Genomic DNA, 21333 nt, shown 5'->3' with positions numbered 1-21333 from the left:
AAGTCCATGCTGAGATGACCCTGATGACATCATCAGGATTATGCTCTTCTCTGGAGCCACAGAAGTCATTATACAAGACATTTGCCCAGGCTGAGTCATAGTCCTCGTGACAAGTAAACTGACCTCAAAGGGAAATTGCAGTATTTTTCAACCTTCAACCTATTTTCCCATTATTTATGGCTTAAGTCACTACTGGAAAAAAAAAGAAATTCTCACAGTATAGTAGAGTGCTGCAGCCATAAAATTAGCCATAAAATTAGCTATTATGTAATTGCACAGGGCAACTTGGCACTGTATAAACATCATGGAATTTCATCATGAAATTTCTCAATTTGACCGTTATCCTGCCATAGATCCTTTTCATTTATGAAAATATAGTCAACACAGTAATAATAATTAGCTTACCTCTGCTCTGTTTGCAGTTGGTCTGCAGTCCTGCTCGATTTTTGCTGCTCGATGTCTTCCGGCAAAAAGTTTTCCTTTTCTCCTGTGAGATTCCAGAACAAGACTTCTCTATCTGTCCATAATGTTGTCAGACACTTATAATAACAATCTTAGCCTGTCAGTGGAAAACAATAAGCCCTCTTGGTGGATGTACAGTGATGATGTCCCATGCTCATTTTACGGCTGCCAGCTGCAGCACTGTCTCTCAATACTGCACCATCAAATGATCCCCATTACTCACTTAAACACAGAATCATATAGGAACAATACTAGATTTCCCTCTTTAACGTAAAAAAAAAAAAATGGTGGACTGCATCTTTAATAATAACAACTTTTGAGTTGCCAGGTTGTGAAAAAAATTCCTCCTCCAGTACGACACCATGATCATCACCTATTATTCTGTTTCTCTATTTGCCCATTTACCTCATGAAAAATAGCTGCAGAAAATCCGCACCTAAATCAATTTATTAACATCTAATTAACATTTATCAAGGCAGACTGATTGATTCCAGTAGCTTTGCTGATTACTTAGTAACATTTATAGTTGCATATTTGATTACTTATTACAAAGTAAGAAACTTCCTTTGATATTAATTAAAGACCTAACAATCTCAACTTAAGGTCCATTTGCTGCTGTTATGTAGGTATCGACTACATGACATGGTCCTCACCTGCAGATTGAGTTTGCTTCACTGCCACTTCACTAGATATTAAATTATTTCAATTATTCTGAGCACCTCAAGGACTTCTCATCCTTGCTGACTTTAAAATGAAAAATCAATTTTCTTTCATGACCCTGTTTAGAAAAAAAAATCTCAAGGTCCACGTAGTAGTGGTTCTGTAGCTTTCAGTTTTCATCTAAATCTGTACCGAGGTCAGAAATAAACTTTGAATGGATGTTGTCTATGTTGCTCTTAACTTAAAAAAGAGAGCTGATAAAATATTAAATATGAGTAAATGATTAATTGAGAGATTTGTTTGACTGAATTCAGGTATTTTTAAAATATTAAAAATAGAACTAGCTAGTGGAACCTAACCTCACACACACACACACACACACACACACACACACATACACACACACGCACACACGCACGCACACACACACACACACACACACACACACACACACACACACACACACACACACACACACCACAAACCCAATTGACATGCAACACTTGCATGCATAAATGCAACACATCCATGAAAACACGCATTTAACTTAATGCTTTCACACTCACCCTTTTTGCATCCAACCAGTGTAGACAGAGATCCAGGATAGAGAGGCTTTTTGCTGAGGTTGTTGCAGAGACTGTAGAAATAGGTCACTGCACTGAACATACACACACAAGCACACACCCTCGCTTTCTTTCACTCAGACACATAGACACACATGCATGGACACAAATACGCACATGCACATAAATGCACATGCACTTCTTCCATTGCTTCAGCCTGCCCTCAGCCTTTCATGTACCTCTCTCTTGCCCCCTCGCTCTTTGCATTTCATTATTTCACCCTCTCATCCCTCTCCTTTCTTTCCTCTTATCTCCCACTGTCATCAGACCCTGTCCTCCCTATTGATGTTAGCACAAAGTGTGTGTGTCTGTGTGTGTGTGTGTGTGTGTGTGTGTGTGCAAACATGTTGTCTCTATGTGCGTCTTCCAGGTCAGTAGCTTCCTAATGGAGGTATGGCTGTAAAAAGAAGATTAGCCATCAGCATTTGAGTACTCATAGTTTGCTGCACATGCACACACTTGCATGCGCCCGCTCATTCACCTTCTCATTACAGTGACACACCACAACTAAACCCAATCTCTCTCTCCCTTTTCTCTCTTATTTTTTTCTCTCTCTGTCTGTCCCTTAATAGCTGTGTTGTGGATGAGATGGATTTTTCAGGCATGGAGCTTGACGAAGCCCTAAGAAAGTTCCAGGCTCATGTTCGTGTTCAGGGAGAAGCACAGAAAGTGGAGAGACTCATCGAAGCCTTTAGGTGAGACTGTCAACTCGCTCACAACCAGGCCTCGCTGACTAACGGGCTCTGGCTTCACTTTTTCAACACAACAACAGTCCATCACATGACTGAGCAGGACTGGTAAGAGCGCTCTGAACTTATCAAAATGAATAGACCTATTTGCCTGTGGCCACCTTTGCAAAAAAAAAAGCAATGACAGGTAACCAACCTCAGATATTTTGCAATAAAATAGAAAAGTATTTTCTGATCTCATCTTGCAGCCTTGGGGTAACAGACGTATCCAGAATGGCATACTAATAGGGCAACTGTAAAGACAAAGTGTTTAACTGGTTCTGCCAGCTCACTGCGGCATGCTCTGATGAAACCAAAGCCGTGTATCATTAACAAATTACACTGATTGCCTGTAACCTTTGACTAAACCTGGCACTGTTTGATTGTTGGCCAATCATAGCGGTGATCTGAGCTGCAGGCAATCAGTGTGCATTCCATCGGGACAGAAATAGATGCTCTATTTCACAACTTTCTCCCTGGATGACACTTTCTGGCCAAATCTTCAGCCTCTGGAGGCAGTTTGCATGTGTGTGACAGTTGCGTGTCCATTTCCATCCAAAATCACACATGAATATGTAAAAGTGTATGTTTGGTACTCATGAGGTTTTAGCCTGAGCTGGTTTTCTGCTCATTTTGTCAGTACTGACTCTTGCCCTCCAGTCACTAAAATGTATGAGCCTATCTGCTGAAAAAGGCTCATTTTAATACCAAGAGGACCTTGAGAGACCTACATTAGCTTGCATAGTGGACTGTCTAGCTTTGCCTCTAACAAACTCCTGGACAGAAACAGGTTTTATGATGCAATTTTACCTTCTGACTGAAAAGTCTTTGAGGCAAAAACAGATAGAACTGATCAGACAAATAATTGGTGCCTTATCCCCTGGCTGGCACTGTCCTTGAAATGTCCTGGTAATATCCAAAGATTGCACCCAGGACTAAAAATGCAGTAAAAATGTCCATCATTGTTTTCTGTTTCAGAGTAATTGGTTGCGTTGCTGTGTACATTAAGCCCTCCTCTGCCGATGTGCTGCTCTTTGCCTCAGGATTATCAACAATGTCCCCACCATGAGTTTAGCCACTACCTCGTTGATCTCACAAAGCAAAATGTCCTTTTGAATTACACTAAGTTTCTTGTCTAATTCAATGCAAGCAGAGTGAACTCACTCTATCTACAATGTGGGATCTTTGTTTGTCTAAACTGTGGACCCTGATTTAAGTTATTTGTGGTCTTAAAGCTGATAACTTATATAACTGATTTCAGACTAGCATTATTTATTTATTTGTGTTTATCTGTCTGTTGCACTTGTTCCCACGCCCATTGGTGCCAGAAGACTACATTTCCGACTTACTATTTAAATGATCTATATGCCTGGTTTAAAGTGCATGGTGCAAGTGCATTTAGGGCGTGGCCAAGTCCACTTCTGCTTGTTAAATGGTACATCATCTGGATGGAAAGTAAGACACAAGGGACAAAGTGGTTGTATTCCCTTAATCATAGGTGTTGATTGGTGTAAGATACATTAAACCAATCAGAGTGTCATCTCCCCTTTCCTTTAAAATCCAGATGTGCCTGCACCTGGCGAACTGCTATTTATATGGCAAATTTGGAAAACTGGAGAGGCAGTTTTCTGCATTTGCTGTCTCCCAGTCCTCTGTCCCATCAACAACTCCATTTGACTGCATATGACCAAATGCAGCAATAACCTATGGAACTGAGGAGAGGCGCTACTGCACTTCCCTGTGTGTGTAACAAGCAGAGTGTACACACATTGTAAACACGGCTATGTAGCCACATCTGAATAAATAATGGACCCTTTTTAGAAGCGGGAAAATACTACATCACTGACTTGGCTTTTCGCTGGTCAATGACAGTACAGCATTACACCAACAATGTGCCAAGTACATTTGCTACTTACACAAAGTGGGGACTGGGCATGAATATGACATCTGCTTGAAACTAGCAATGACAGTTGCACTTCACTGTGCACCTGGTGTAAAGCAGGGCCCTAGGAGATTACAATAAGTTTGTGACAAATTAAAATGTTTATCTGATAATGGTAGTAATGAAAATGTTACTAATAACCAAAGTTACTCCAATTGATTCTGAGAGGGGCATACATGTCAAAATATATCATAAAACAGCTGGGCACTGTAGTTTTTAGCGAAATTAACTCACTGACAGGAATAAATAGCACTCTACTATGTTGGGAACTATTTCCAGCCGCGGATTAATACACATGTGGCACATGTGAGTATTTACAGCAGCAGGACGGATTATGTAGGATTGACTCAAAATAGCTCCAGGTCCGTCATAATGTTCATCATAATAGAGGATCATGTCACTTAATGCAAGCGTGCAGCTGTAACAGGCTGTGTATACGTAAGCAACACTTGTTAGAAGGATCAGTTGTTGGTTTTGATGATTTCATTGGTTTTGTAAACACTACAAAAAATATAGCCTATCATCAACTCTATCTATTAAGGAAAGTGTGTTCTTATTCAAAGTAAGTGATGAGGGGAGAGAGGAAAAGGAGCAATCATGACACTTCCCCTCTCTGCTTCTGATTTGAGGGCCAATCAGAACACCCACTGTGGTCATCAGTTAATCACATCTCATTCAATCATATGTACTGAGCCCCTGGGTGCAGATTCATCAGCAATCTGAGGCCATACTCTCAGTAGCTGCAGCTGAGTATAGGTCAGAAATGAGCAGGCTTTTTATCAGGACTGCCAGACATCCCATGCCATGTCTGTTACGTAACAGTTGTTATGTCATCTGTTTGAAGCGTGTTGTACTCTTGTCATGAGTAGTTCTTTTATACGAAGCAGTATTTGTGCCAGCTGGCATGCAACTTTCATATGCAGATATGAAGATAAGAGATCAGGAGCAAGTGTTTAAATAAACTGGTTATGTAAGATGGAGATCCATGCTTGGGAATGTGTGAATGAAGCACAAATAAACATGCACACATACGTAAGCACTGCTTTATTTATTCACTCAACTGTTTGCTCACATATGGCTTCCACATCTATGCACGTGTCCACATACACAGTCACACGTACAGTGGATCTCTCCTTGCATATATTCTTTGAAGAATTTGCCGCAGAATTACATCAAGACGGAAAATCAGGGGGCTCATTTGTGCCTCTGTGTATTTCTGTGTGTCTATGTATGTGCTTGTGCATATTATACTGTGGCAGTGCTTGTGCCAAGCAGGATCTATTCTGCCTCAAACAAAAGCATTGCTACTGAACGGGGCTGCAGTCAATTGATACCCTATGAGTACTCTGGCCTTAGATCTTGTGTGGGGTCTGGGAAAAGGCTTTCTGGTTGTGCAGGTCTCAGATGTGGCCTCTCGCTTGCATATGCTCTGACAAGTACATATTCCTCTGGAGCAGAGCAGTCCTCTCCATGTCTGCATCCTGCCTGGCTGCAGAGATAAAAGCCTCCCACCACTGAAATGGCCCACTGTGTAAGTGTAAGTGACAGTAAGAAAGATAGGGAGGGAGCAGTGGGGGAGGAGGGGTGGAAGTGAGAGTTTGTGAAGCCTGTGGGCAGCGAAGGAGCAAAGCAAGCCCAAATGCGGCATCTCTGGCTCCAAAGCAGACTGGGCAGCGTTACCTCACCTAGGGCAGAGCCTTTTTGTTGAATGTCTTCTGTCTCCTGTCAGTCTCACTTATGGTGGAGTGACTTCTCCTCACATCTGAGTAGAAGTTACAGTCAGTCAGTGTTTAAGTCAATCAGACACATTAGAAAATGGTAAAACTTGTATTCTGGGCTATCTAACTTGAAATCATTCTGAATGTCTACCTGCCAGTGGCTACCAGCCGTTTAAGGTCATTTTCTATATTGCTTTTTATAACTTTAACAGTTCATACTGATCTCTTTTAAATGCATTTCCTGTTTTTGTAAGTTTGAGCTGAGAGGACATTTTGGGCACAATAACAAAGTCAGGGATTGCATTAGTACGTTTTGGTACATTGGTTCTGTGAGCCTGAAGATACAGGGCTGTTAAGAGGTGTTTCTTATATGCACTATGCCCTCATTGGTTATAACTGATGTGGACAGAATTTTAGAAACACCTCTTGGTATAAGGCAATTCCATTTATGTAATGCTGTTTCTTTATTTGCCTGTTATGTAGTCACTTTCCTTTTTCCCCCAATTTGCCCAGTATATGGATTTATCACTTCCTGCTATCTATCTGAATTTCATGCATGTGCTTGCAAATAAGCTATTCAATGTAGTGTGTAGATGAGGTCAAACTGACTAATGCATCCAAAATGGATGCATTAAATCAATGAATCAACCGATATGCTTTTTTTGTATTATACATCAAACTTGTGTTAAATAGACTTACACTTAAAAATATAACTTGTGCCATGTTTTATTTTTTTGCAATTTTGACACCCAGGAAAACATTTCAGCTTGTACATATCAGCTCTTATCTATGTAAAAGCAATGGAACTCCTCATGATATGAATGATCTTTGAATGATTGGAATTGAAATGCTGCTGTTTGCTCATCCTACAGACAGCATCTCTTTTTTTGGTCTGTAACAGTCATATATTTTGGGATCATGAAGTGATCGAGAAATGTCACACCTATATAGCTCTGCTTTCCTATTCTTCTCCACAGCCAGAGGTACTGTATGTGCAATCCAGATGTGGTGCAGCAGTTTCACAACCCAGACACCATCTTCATCCTGGCCTTCGCTGTCGTCCTTCTCAACACTGACATGTACTCGCCCAACATCAAACCCCAGCGCAAAATGGGCCTTGATGACTTCATACGCAACCTAAGAGGTTAGTGTGTCCAAATACATGTTGGAACATGTGCAAGAGTGTGTATAAAGGTGATGTATCACCCTGAACTCACCCTGTGGAAAGAGGTGGTATAATGTGGTATAACAGGCACGTTTCAACATGGCCAGAGACTATGAGCTGTGAGTTCGAACATTTGCTATATATAGTAAACGTATGTCCACACACATGCACATTTTAAACTTTTTTACTGCAGATCATGAGGCTATCCATCGGAGACATATATACGAGAATGATAAGGAGGACGAAAGAGAGAGCAGAGGGCAGGGAAAGTCAAAGTTTTACAACAAGCACACTCTTATCAACCTCACTTCAACCTCACTATCAGTCTTTTGAGTGACAGTCTCTTGAAGTGAAGTAAATTACTCAAAGAGGCGGCGGGTGCTTGCCTCCGCTTGCTGCCATCAAGAAAACCATCAGCTGTGCAGGAGGAGATTCCTGATATCCTTGACTCAGAGCTCTGCTCCAGAGACCGTGGCATTGACCCATTTAATTGAGGCTCACTTAGTGTTAGATTTAACGATATGTGCTCGAGTTTCAAGGGGCATCTCATCACCTGAGGCTCTGAACAAGGTCTCCGTCCAGCAGTTGAGCAGATACATACATTTACTGCAACCAGAGCTTAAAGAAGAGAAGATGATCTTTTCTTTGTTCCTTCAGATTATGGAAAAACCCCACCACAACAGTAGCTGAACAGCAATGGCAGCCTGTGGTGAGGATGTCTGTGTGCAGCTCCACAGTGATAATGGAACAACTACCAGCACACAATGACAGCACACACTGGGATAAAAGCACATTTTCTCATTTACAGCTGAAAAACCTACAATGAAATGAAAATAATTTGACTGTAACATCTCACATAAAAACAATATGACCCCACACAGTGAGTTTTAAATTCAATGATTATTAAGTTTATAGTTTGGATCCCAGTTAACTTACTGTGGATGTTGCTAATCTTCCAGAGGACCCACACAGTGAAATTATTTAAATCACAATCCACATCTGTGATTAATAAAAGCATTAATAAAACATGTTAATTAGGGCCCGAGCAGGCAACGACTTGCGAGGTCCCTATTTTATTTCGAATGATTATTTTTTTTTTTATTATTATTCTCGTACCCAAATGATCGCATTTTTCACTGCCTGAACATACCCAAAAACTCATGAAATTTTAAATATAAGTCACACCTGGCGAAAAAAATTTATAATTTATTGTCATCCTGAATTTCCACCTCTAGGTGGCGCTATAATAAAGGAAAGTGCATTTTGGCTAATAACTCCCACATACTTTATCGCACATTCAAAAACCTTATATCCACGTATTCACTGAGTTGTGCTGAATCTCGTGATATAGGCCACACCCATTTTCGCAAATTTGCGAAATGTCGTAAATCTACTTTTTCTAACTCCTCCTAGGCAATTTCATCGTTTTACACCAAACTTTGCACACAGCATCTATGGACCCTCATAACAAAAAGTTATTAAAATAATTTAGGTAACCCAAAGTATACTCAAGTTATTAAATAACAGCTGGGTGGTATAGACTGGCCCCTGTAACTTACACACCCCGACGGCAGCATGCCCCGACACAGTTTTAGCATTGCTTTGGAGTCACTTGGTCACATTACGTGGAAGCTGAACTCCCAATAATTTGAAGTAAAATATTTATGCAGTATAAATGAAGTGTGCTACTTAAGACCAATTTAACATTAATCATGATTTTCACTGATATGGGCAAGTCAGCATGAATCTATTGAAAAAACATTTTAACAGTAATTTGTTGATGATCCCTAAATCAACCTCTAGCTGTTACAACACATTCTCACTCATCACAGTGATGCTTGGTCAGGTGAGGACACCTTGGCAGCACTTTTTCAACACACTAGGCACTTTAGCATCATTTTTCCACCTGCAGGGTAATCCAATAGACTTCCATCAAATGACACCATGAGTCCATAGTCTATTGTTCAACTTGGTTAGGTTTATGAAAAGATCATAGTTTGGGTTTTGTACATAATGTAACTTAACTTACCATTAACCGTAAGTTAAAAAAGGTAAAAAAAGAAAAAGTATTTCGGTTTCGCCCAGGTGAAAGTCTAATGTTTGTTTGCACTGTGCGTGGGTTTTCTTTCTATGTAGCTAACTTAATGCTGAGTATACAACATGTATGGTGATAAAAGTACATCACTCACCAGTGTACGGCCGACCTGCTCCCACAAATGGGCTTTTCTATCTTTGTTGTGATATCGCTTTGAAAAAGTCTGACAGTGCTGACACCAGTGCTTTTCTGAGAAGTTCAGAGTGCTCACACAAAACTCCCTGTGGATAGAAAGTTCTTTACCTTGATAGTGACGACTCCTTCTCGGACATCGTCTTCTCAGGTGTGGATGATGGAGCAGACATCCCTAGAGAGATGGTTGCAGGCATTTATGAAAGGATACAACAAAGAGAGCTCCGCTCCAATGAAGACCACGTCACCTATGTGAGCCGTGTAGAGCAGTCCATCCTGGGCCTGAAAACTGTGAGTGATATTTGTCTTTGTGTACAAGACTTACTATTATTTCTCATTTCAGTGAGCTGTCTGTACTTGTTTGCACTGTCTCCTTTTCTCTAGCGTCATGTATTATTTCGCTGCAGTCTGCCCTCTGTACTATCTGTCATCTCCATCTCTTTAACCTCGCCTCCGTAGATCCTCGCTGTGCCCCACAGACGTCTCGTGTGCTGCTGTCGTCTGTTTGAGGTGCCTGATGCCAACAAGCCTCATAAACAGAAACTGTCCCAGCTCCAGAGAGAGGTCTTCCTCTTCAACGACCTGCTGCTGGTGAGGAAACTCTATTCAGTGACTCATTACAATAATCCAAATATGTTTCTGAAACCACATTTTATTGTCAGTTCATACATAATCATATATACAATTTATGATAATTCATAATGTTGTGGGTTATGTGTCTCCTTTAGATCCTGAAGCTGTGTCCCAAGAAGAAAAGCTCAGCCTCATACACTTTCTGTAAAGCTATGGGTCTTCTGGGAATGCAGTTTCACCTCTTCAGCAACGAATGTGAGTTTCTATTTTCCTCTGCTGCAGTTTATCTTCAGTACAGTTCAACCATTGTGCTGGAAAAATGCTGAGCTCACTGTCAGAGCCATCGACAGCATTGTTTTTCCGTCAAGGCTTGGTCAAGACCCAGACTTTGAATGAATTGCCAAGAAATCAGCAGTGAAACACACTGCTTTCAGCTTATAGTTTTAGGAAAGTTGCTAGCTTTCATAGATTTTAGGAATTATTACTTTTAAAAGAAAGATTATTGAATCATTTTTAATGAACCTGCTATGGGCACCACATTTTAGTAAAAGAACCTCAAATATTGTATCTTATTGGGTAGCTGAAAGATTATTAATGCTCTTTTTCACTTCCTTATTCCTTATGTTTATGCTTGAGGTCACCAAGTAGAGGCAGTTCTGTTAGACTGTATTCAGGCTAAATGCTCAGTGTGCTAGAATGGCTACAGTAACAATACTGGGCTTTGACCTGCTAAACGAAAGGTCAGGGTATCATCCAAGTAATTATAGTCCATGATATGGGGAACCTGAAAAAATGTATTACTACCAGAAGGCATGCATTGAGCCAAGACGCTTGCATGGCTAAATTTGTCTGCTTGAAAATAATAATAGAAACTACTTGCCAGTCTCCAGACCATTGAATCTGCCAACTCCACCATGTGGACTGATTCATCTGGCATCATGACATGAAACATCAGTTTCTTGGTTAAAAAACAAGCGATACAGTAAATGCCACAGGGGGACTGACGCTGCTGTGCATTTAGACAGACGCCATGTCTTTTCAATATTGCCTGACATTGTAGTTTGTTTTTGCTTTGCTCTGTTGCACTCTCAGAAGCAGTATGTTGGCATTGCTATGCATCAGTGTCAACTTAAAATGATGTTAGATTAAAGCGGATACAGTGGTCTCTTGCGAATGGTAAGGGAAAATTGAATCCCACTTCCGTACGGAAATCGGTTAAAGTGGAGTGTGAGAGGAGAGTAACAAGTTGACAATTCTGTCTGATATCAGCCAAGAAAACTATTGAGCTTCAGTTAGTATGAGCTTCCTAATATTTTTGCAAACCCTTAGTTGCAGTTTTCAAGAAGCCATTGCTGCCAACGGAAATACATTTGGTCATTAACCTCAAAGCATGAGTTTTTGAATGTATTCTTGGCAGCAACATTTTGTGAAGTAGAAACTGAAGTAAAAGCTGCAACACTCGAGTGTTTTTAAGAATCCTGCCTTCTTTTTTTAGAATCAAAGTAATTGTGAAAGCACTTTCTTTTTCTCTTTGACACATTCTCTGGGTTTTTCTTCAGACTATGCCCATGGCATCACTATGCTGAGCCCGTTTACCTCAGAGAAGAAGCAGCTGGTGAGTTTCTGCTCCCCAAGTGGAGAGGAGCTCAGGAAGTTTGCAGAGGAGCTCAGAGAAGCTATCACAGAGGTCAATGAGATGGAACAGATACATATCCAGTGTAAGTGAAGCACACACACCTCCACATATGCAAATGCAAACAAATGCACACTGCACTGTGTATGGCTGGTTGCATTCTCTTTTGCTGTGTTGTAGGGGAGCTTGAGAGGCAACAAGGCATCCAGCCACACGGCATACACACCAATGGTGGACAAGTGGACACACACACAGGACACGGCTCTCCCTCAGGTGCTAGTTCTGCTCGTGATGCATAAAATGCATAACACTGCATACATTACTGAAGGCTATGTAGAAAATAGGACAACTTCATGGGAGAGGAGTGCATGAAAAAGCCCACCACTATGAAAAAGAGAATGAAAAACAAAGGAGTGGATGATGATCAGAAGGCTACTGTAATTATTAAGAACAGTTAGTTAGTTCTCCTAAAAACCACACATTGCATTTATTTTTGTGCTCAATTTTAAAGGTTTAAACATACAAGAGACAACATGTTAATTGGTGAGCTTTAGATGTACTTGTAACTAGATTTTTACTAAACATTGGACAGATCAAAGCTAGCTGTTTCCCTATGTTTCCAATCTTCATGCTAAGCTAAGCTGCTAGCTCCAGATACATATTTATTAGACAGACATGAGAGAGGTTTTGATCTGATCTGATATCTATCCATTTTCCATGGTTTTCTTGATAATGATTTTGGTTATTATCAAGAAAACAATGGGAAATGGCTAGATACCAGCTCTAAAATAAACTCTTATGAGCTATTTTTGTTGTTATCATTATATTTGTCCAAACAAATGTACCTTTAGTTGTACCAGGCATTAAAATGAACAAGACATTGAAGAAAAAGGATGGTCTAATACTTTTTTTCTATGACTGTATGTCCTGAATCTTTAATCAACCTTTAAACCTTTAAACAGCCCTCTGTGTGAAGAACTGCTTCTTAGTTTTTAACATTCTGTATATGAAGTTTTAAATCTACCCGTTGACTTACAAATAGATCTGTTTCTCCCCACAGGCCAACAGGATCCGTACGATAAAACTGGCAACAACAACACAGTAGAGGTAAGTGCGAAAGCCACTCTTGCCTCCCTCAGGTAAGTGCCTGCGTCCCCTGCTCTGTGGGTGTGGTTTTGTATGTGAGTGTGTGTGTGTGTGTGTGTGTGTGTTTGTTTGTGTGTGTGCTGTTAGATAGGGACTGCGCCTCATCCTGAAAAGAAAGTTTGCTTTATGCTTTGCTTTAAAAGAGCTCCGCCTGAGGCACATACCCACTATGCAGACAAGGATACAAAGGCCGCTGAGAAGAGTCTGCTGTAGTGCCGCTACAAACAGCCTCTTTCTGTGCCTCATGAGTGGATCAGCAGCCACTCTCCTCGCTATACAGCATCCCTTCTCTCATCAGCTGCTGCTTGCCAGCCTTACTGTATAAGCCTTTGCAAGCCACCATAAGCCTGGCTGGCTCCTAGAATACCATCTACAAAGCCAGATAAGCTTGATACTGTTAACAGTCTGCCGAGTGTGTGTGGGTGGGTGTGTGTCTGAAAAACCAGCCCTTCCTTTAACTCAGCATATATGATAGAAGTTGTTTTCCCCCTTTCCAGTCTTTTCTCTGTTTTATTCCTTTGCCCATTCTTTCCTCTCTCTCCTGCCTCTCAGTGAGTCCTTCAGAGTTGTAAATAAGTGTGTTAGGGAGACACCAAGCCCTCGGTGTCACATCTCTCCTCTCGTGACACTCCTTTTAACTTTGAGCTTCTAATTCTGCCACTCATTGACCATGTTCGCTCACACACACACATAAAATCCAGAACGTTCCTGCTATGATCTCTGACCAAAATCTGTTTTTTCCCCGCTACCCTGCTCTCTCTCTGGGCTGGTGTGTGTGTGTTACAGTGAAAGTGTAAATCATGTAAAAACATGATTGAGAGAAAAAGAGAGTGTGTTTTATGCATGCGCTCGCTCTGCATACTACCTACCTGCATGCCTGCATGCCCATGTGCGTAACACACCAGAGGGCTGCGTAGAGGCTGCGTTCAGGCTGGTAACTCCTCATGCGTTCTCTGACTGTTCCTAAACTAGGTGTCAATTCACAACAGGCTGCAGACCTATCAACTGAGCCAACCCAGCATTGAGTCCACACCTCTGGCCCTGGCTGCTCCGCCCGCCCTGCTCAGCCCCGTTCAGGCTGGAGAGCTTCGTCCAGAAACACTCATCCAATGCCAGCAGATTGTCAAGGTGATCGTTGTGGACCAGAGCGGGCGAGGGCGGATGGAGGCCTTCCTCAGCCAAGGCCCTGCTACGCATCAGCTCATCCAGTCAGCCATGTCCACACCTGTGCGCGTCAGAGAGGGGGACGGCCCTCAGCCTCCTCTGCCGCCTCCCCCTCCCCCTTACAATCACCCCCACCAGTTCTGTCCCCCTGACTCGCCCATGCCCCTCCACCACACCATGCCTCTCGTCCGCAGGCGCAACTCCAGCGGCTCACGCAGCATCGTCTGAGTCGTCACCTACTCTACGAACCCTTGGGGGGTCAAACATAAGCCTCTCATACACAGAAAGACACACATGCTGGAGCACTAGCTTTGACTGGTTAGATTAAAGCTCAAAGGGACAAAGGCAATGGAAACCAACAAGAATCTATTCATAGTCTTGACTGAGCAGTGTTGTTTTTGAACATGGTGTCATTTCTGAAAGACAACTTTTTTCTTTTTTCTCCAAAATGTCACCCAGTAGCTGATGATGTTGTCCGTCTAGATTTCACACTTGTAAAGAGATCTTGTGACTTTGCATTTTTAATGTCACCAGTCCAACAAATATGTCTGTGAGCTATAACTGTGAAACCGAGGGGCGATGTCAGAAAGGAAACTCTGGCAGCCCTGAAAGGACAAAGGATCGCTTTAAATACAAAGGACAAAACTCTGTTTTATTTTGTTCTCTTTCAGGATATTCATGTTAAGTTCCCACGTCATTGTTCGGCCCAGGTTTTCAGTATTAGATACTGCGCTCACTGAGGAATCATTTCAGGAGAGCTAATGTAGCTTCTCTTCACTGCAATCTTTTTTTTTCATCCCATCTCTGCATAATGTGAAGAAACAAGAGTACCAGCTTATTTGTTTCCTTCATTTTCTGGGGAACAGATAATAAGTATTGTGAGGAAGAAGGCCTGGAAAAAGGCTTTAGCATCTCTACTCTGTCATGTACAGTATAGTGCAGTAAGCAAGGATGTTGCTTCTCACTAAACCAACTGAAAACCACATTCTGACGACAATCATATTTTTCTGTGCTTCATTGTTGTGCGTTTTGCTAAACTTGAGTGAGCAGATATCTTCACAGTAGTGTGTGGCTGCCCTGATTCTGTGGCGTTTTGTTTTCACAGAGCTCAGGAAAGGATATGCTGCACTGTTACATGTAATATCTGAGCAGAGCGTGCTTGTGTACTGTGTGTACTTATGGGCAGCAGGGAGTAGGACTGGTTATTAATCCAAAACAAGGCTAAAACAGCCAGAGGAAGCCTTTATCCTTCTGTACATTTACTACTAATGGGTTACATAGTGTGAATATTGTTGTTACCTTTGGATTTAGGCAATATTTGTGCCCAGAAATTTTTTCGCTTTAGTTTGAAAATGAATATAAATTGCTCCACACGGTAGACCAAGGTCACCTCACGAAAACATCACTACCCCCTCACAAATTATATTTTTTCCTTGCACATTGAAAATATTATATAAGCAGATATGCATTCCTATACTGAATGTTTATTAGGGGGAAAACTGAAGATTTCCATGGAATATTTATTGATTTCATCATTGGGTTATCTGTCCAGTGTCGATGGTTCGAGCTTGAGCCAGTTTGTACAGCAAATCGCAAATCATCTAACTGAGACACATCGAACACGTCTTGTACCTTTTGCACCACAGAATATATTGGATATATTGTAAATAGATAATATAGATTTATTCTGAAAAAGTGATTGCCCAGTGTGTGTATCTACGTATGTATTTGTACAGAGAAGAATCTAGTTTAAAAAAAGGATATTATAGTTATTATAGCTATTATTATTATTATTATTATTATTATCCACATTTAATATCAGGGGGTGTCCTTAATCCTACTGCTATGAGAGACAGGAAACAGGCAGCTTTTATAGAATACACTCCAGTTACCATGGTAACACACACTGATATTAATACAGATCTGCATTAATCATGATATTATACCGTGTCATATTATTATAGGATAATTAAAAGATGGCTGTGTCACCTGTTAAGGTGTGTAAAGGGCTATGCTGTATTGGTGAATACGTGCAGTAAATCACAGGTCATGCTCACACACGCACACACACAGGTATATATACAAATGCATACACAACTGCACATTAACATGCACATAGCTGCCAAAGCAACAGCAAATCCAGCTTAGATTCACCTTAGAAACTGCTTGACTTCTCAAGTCAGCGACCCCACTTTGTTTACTGTAAACTCTGACTGACTTGTACTATACAGCATGATATTGTTTTTTTTTGTTTTGTTTTTTTCATTTACAGTACACGGGGGGGAATTTGATTATATGTTTGTATCATTATTGTCAGGGCATGTTGGGTTGATTGATGTCATTTTCTCCCCTCTATACTTCCTCCCTCCTTTCTGCCCGACCCCCTTACCTCCTGCCATCTCCGTGGTTGTCATGGAGACGCACCAATCTGCATCCTCACTGTGGAGCACTGTCATTAATCTTTGCACCCTCACAATATTTCTAAAGGGGAGATTTCTTAAAGATCAACATGTTTACTAATGGAATATTTCTAATTTTTTCTGTTCGAAGAGAATGAAAGAATAAAGTAGTTTTTACTCTCGGTTTCGGACTGTCTGTCTGTGTGTCTCCACAATGTCTGCGTCCTCTCTAATGAATGAATGTGCTCCAGGTGTGCGAGGAGGCTGGTGGAATGAAGAAGTTTATGGGAAATCAGTTTACACAGGTGTTCCCATGTCCTCCCAGCAAAGTGGGTCTGAACTTATTCATTAACGGATGAGAAAGCAATATTGAATCTGACTTGTACTTGCGGAATGTCAAGGTGTGTGTTGTAGTCTGTGTAGTTTATACAGCCTATGGTGTGTGCCCGTGATTTAGAGTACATACCTTTATATAGGTGCTGAGCCTGTCCTCTAAATAATAAGACAAGCAAGTTGGTAATAGAGCTCAACAGTGAGGTAAATCAGGATTTTCATTATTAGCAATAATGTTGTAACCATTCAAGGTCTTTCCACGAGCTTTGAGATCATAAAACTATGTTATATGTTCTTATAGAGGCCCCAAGTCCCTATGAAATCAACTTTGTTTCAAGAAAAACAGGTTTTATTTGCAATGTCGTGGAAATGTATTTTACTAACCACAATACAAAAGTGTAACAGCGCCGTTTCTGTCCTGATTAGCTTGCTGTTTTTGTGAAAATGTTTACGGCACCCACAAACCTGATAGTGGTTACGGTGCTTTTATCACAGACATAAGCTCATCAATGGAGTAAATAAATGGAAATAATACATATATATATATATATAATGCAATGATAGAAATGGCTGCATATGTTTTTAGTGTTCTGTATGAAACGTAGACTTTATTCACTCATGATTTTGTGTGTAAGTAACTAATGGCGACAACAAATTTTAAAATTGGTCCATAATGAGCAAGACCGCTGTAGCTGGCAGCTGGGAAACAGGCTGCAATATGTGGTATTAGAAATCTCATGGATCAAAATGGGTTACACTGTCTGAAGCACAACAAATTCTTCCCAGCGGGGATGATTTCAGAACAACCCCTACTTGAGCGAGTCTTGGTAAGACAAAATAACCCACATCTATATATATATATATATATATATATATATATATTTTCTCTGTATAGTCCTTTGCATAATGTTTGAGATACTTAAAATTACAATCTGAGTCTGTCAGTGGCAAAAACAAGCCTTTTTAGTGGATGTAAATTGATGCCGCACAATTGCCTTTGCAGCATGTTTCACACTTACAGGCTACAGTGCTCTTACTGCATACTAGAGCAATTTTAAAAAAATGTTCCCCTTATTAGACATTTAGATGCAAAATCAAGGTCCAAGTTGACAAGTTTAGAAGTTTGCCTTTAAGTATCAATGCCAGAAAAAAAATACAAGTTGCTTTTATTTTTGCAAATCACTCTTGAGGATAAATAAAATGGAAATGCTGTCGACACTTAAACATAGTCAGAATTATAAAGAGAGTGAAAAAAAAAAACACCATTTTGGCTGAATAAATTATCTTACAAAAACATAGATGATATCAACATAATAAAATAATTACAATACACAGTTAAATCAATTTGTGCAAAGTTCCTGTAGGCTTACAGACGTCATTTTTTTCCCCTCTGAAATTCTTCGTCCTGTCTCCCTGTCCTTTTTGTTTCTCTCTCTCTCTCTTTGAAAACAAGTGGACAGGAGATTCACTAAAGAGAGGACTGTGCTGAGAATTAAGTTGAAGTGGAGCAACAAAGTCTTAGTCAACTGACAGATCGTTCAGTTCAAACTGTGCTGTTGGCTTCCTGTTTCTCCTCATCCCTCTAACCTTGTATGGTGGAGGCGGTCCAGTCTGTGCACAGGTTGCCTCCCAACAAGTGTTCCTCTCCTCCAGGCAAAGGTGTCCCTAAGTCAGTCTTTACATGGTGGTTTCTTCCCATTCCAGCTCAACATCACCTGAAGACCAATACAAATGTAGGAAATGAGCTTGGTTTCTTTGAGTGTGTGTAGGTGTTGCATGTAGGTGTAGGTGCGTGCATGTTTATTTGTTTACCTTCCATGGCGTCCAGGGAGTCCATCTTCTCCAGTGCAGAATAGCTGACAAACCAGATGGACTGACTGTTGCCTTTATTGTTAAGAAGTTCCAGTGTACTTTGGTGCAGGAAGATGTACTGAGCCTGACACACACGCACACACGGACAAACACGCTCATTGACAGATACAGAGCAGATGTTCATATTAATTAATTTGGTGTAGAATTAAGTCAGGGTGTCCCTGATGCTGATGCTGATGCTTACCGTTTAATCACAACAACCCTGATTTAAGTCCAGCTAGGGGCTTGTTGGTTTTCTAATGTCTCTTGCCTGATAAAGGCAAAAATAATTCTAACAAATAAAAAATTGCAATGTTCAATTTACAAAATAGTGTAAAAAGGACATGAATTTTGGATAGCGGATTATTTAAATGTGGATCAAGATTAGGGCACTTGATTCAAGGCTTTTTGGCTTTCAGAGCTGATTTGCTTCCAACTTGCTCAAACAGAAGACAAGGAACAAAAACATTTGTAGACTCAAATCTAAAGACTAAATAGTAGTATTGGAAATGACTTTGTCTCTTAAAGCACTCTCTTGAAACATTAAAATATAACATGTTTCAAGAGAGCATCCTCATCATTAAAAAAGATGATCACCTTGTGAATATGCTGAAAATGTGTTTTTCATTCTTCCTCAGGCTTTTTCAGCCCATAGAGCATGTTCATTAGTGTGCTTCTCTGGCTGAGTGGAGAGATATGGAAACTTGATAGTGGCATGCTTCAGATGAAGGCACAGAGAAACTCTTTCATCAGGACACTAATGAATGATTACCTTCATCCCTGAAAGGTTTTGGTTTGGTTTCTACTTGTGTCTATTTGTCAACATTAATGAACTGAAACCATCCAGGCTCAGGACACAGCTGTAGGACTTGAGACCTTGAGACTAGACCAAGCTGGCTCAACCCCGCAACTATGTGAGTGGTGCTGAGGGGAATGACTGAAACTTTGGCTAAAGGATTTTTAAAATGAAATTAAGAATATGAAAATTATGCTCAAGGTACATTTCATTCTACTCTCTCAAGTATCTATTACTGGATGTTTTGCAAACATACACTTAAAAAACCCAATATGTTTAACCCCTTAAAAACTGGAAGACAATTCAGGGTAACAACTTGAAGAACTTACATTATCTTATAATGTGTGTACTGATCAGGCAGGCACACAATTTACTATTAATGAATGAATGTTTCCAGGAAATATTGCGAAGGGGCCACAAAAATATCCACGGCCCCAAGGTATTATGTAATAATAAGACCCTCTGGTTACATGTTTATAATAAATATAACATTTACCTTTGCTTTCACCTAAACACAAGCATTTTAGATAAGGGTTAAATCATTATGCAATGGCACTGTATTTAAATAACTCACCAATTGCTTTTTTGAGTGTGTTGATGGCCTTTTAAAGCTGAAGCTCTTGTCTGTATGTGACTGGACCATGCTAATAGCTAGCTGTCTGGCACACGCAGCACTGCTGTCTCAAAGAATCAAGCAACTCATGCAGCTGCAGACACTGCAGGCTCATACTTCACTGCCAAATGAAATGCATAGAACATCTAGAAATAATAAAAACCCCAATACTGAGGAGAAGCACAGGCACGAGGCAGAAGGTCCCTGCAGACACTGAGACACACACCATTGCTCCGTAAGTAATGACTGAATAGGGTAATTTAAGGATAGCTTCATGCAGTTTCAAAAGGGGGAATCCTGCTCAGCATATGCCTTTAATCCACTGCCAGAGCGTTCTCTTTGTCAAAACAAGAATTTACCCAAATGTTTCCTCGTGGGGATGAGATCACAGCAGGACATGAAGTAAAAAAGCAGGACAACACTGCCATTTTTGAGTCTTTGATTATTCTTAAGTGTACTGGAACAACTTAAGACAACAATACAAGATAATACCTCTTTTTTTCTTTATTCTCTCTGGGTTAGGAAATTTAACCACAGGAATAAAACACACTATTTGATGTGAACTCACCAGATTCTGCACCATACACATCCTCTCACTGCGCAGTTCAGCCACCAGGCCATAAATATCCACAAAGTCGTGATCTCTGACGTGCTGAATGAGGTGGTCAAGAGCAATAAACACACCTGTTCTGCCCACGCCAGCACTGAAGAACAACGAGAATTGGACTTTGTTAGTGAAATGCTATTTAGTCAGCAAAAACAGAATAAAGTAGATGGTGCACTTTACTTTTTAGGACCATTCCATAATTTCTGCAGTGTCAGTAGTTCACTAATGTGCTACAGTACCTGCAGTGGACCGCTATGGTGGTGTTGTCGTGCCTGTGGCCTCGGACAGCTTTGACAAACTTAATGAGAGTGCTGCAGGACTCTGGGACTCCGTGCTCAGGCCACGATGTGTAGTTGAAGTGGCGAACCAGAATATAGTGCCCGTGCTGCAAATAGGAATTGTACAATAAGAAAAAGACAACGAGTTAAATTGTAAGAAATAACCCACTACACATCAATTCTTAAAGGAGTAGTTTGACATTTTGGTAAATACGATTGCAGTGAGTTAGATGAAATATAAAGCAAAAGACTTAAGTTTTAAAACTGGAAACAACTTTATATTTACTAAATACACTTGAGAGTGATATCAAACAGTTTATCTAACTCTTTATAAAGCAATGTATATGTAAGAACATTTTCCTTTCAGTAATTTGCCTTTAAAACATCTGGAAGCCCATTTATTTTCCGAACAAAC

At 40.5% G+C, this 21333-nt stretch overlaps 2 protein-coding genes across 2 annotated transcripts in view; one reads left to right on the top strand and one right to left on the bottom strand.

Moving 5' to 3' along the window:
• iqsec3b (IQ motif and Sec7 domain ArfGEF 3b) overlaps positions 1-16624 on the top strand; it is a 32119-nt gene extending 15495 nt beyond the window's left edge. The window contains exons 7-15 of the mRNA XM_059335455.1: positions 2318-2440; positions 7111-7277; positions 9677-9816; positions 9985-10116; positions 10254-10353; positions 11658-11816; positions 11912-12004; positions 12792-12838; positions 13850-16624. Of these exons, the coding sequence (XP_059191438.1) occupies positions 2318-2440; positions 7111-7277; positions 9677-9816; positions 9985-10116; positions 10254-10353; positions 11658-11816; positions 11912-12004; positions 12792-12838; positions 13850-14269 (1381 nt within the window). The 3' untranslated portion in view covers positions 14270-16624. The remainder of the gene's footprint in view (positions 1-2317; positions 2441-7110; positions 7278-9676; positions 9817-9984; positions 10117-10253; positions 10354-11657; positions 11817-11911; positions 12005-12791; positions 12839-13849) is intronic.
• A 1032-nt stretch (positions 16625-17656) lies between these two features.
• The window catches only part of ptprq (protein tyrosine phosphatase receptor type Q), a 40635-nt gene continuing 36958 nt past the window's right edge, over positions 17657-21333 (bottom strand). The window contains exons 60-63 of the mRNA XM_059336023.1: positions 20880-21025; positions 20602-20737; positions 18586-18709; positions 17657-18488 (exon numbers count right to left, since the gene is read on the bottom strand). Of these exons, the coding sequence (XP_059192006.1) occupies positions 18451-18488; positions 18586-18709; positions 20602-20737; positions 20880-21025 (444 nt within the window). The 3' untranslated portion in view covers positions 17657-18450. The remainder of the gene's footprint in view (positions 18489-18585; positions 18710-20601; positions 20738-20879; positions 21026-21333) is intronic.

Source organism: Centropristis striata, chromosome 6, assembly GCF_030273125.1.
Source record: "Centropristis striata isolate RG_2023a ecotype Rhode Island chromosome 6, C.striata_1.0, whole genome shotgun sequence".
NCBI classification, from domain to species: Eukaryota; Metazoa; Chordata; class Actinopteri; order Perciformes; family Serranidae; genus Centropristis; species Centropristis striata.
Note: the sequence above shows the minus strand (reverse complement) of the source record. Positions and strands in the feature narration are given on the sequence as shown.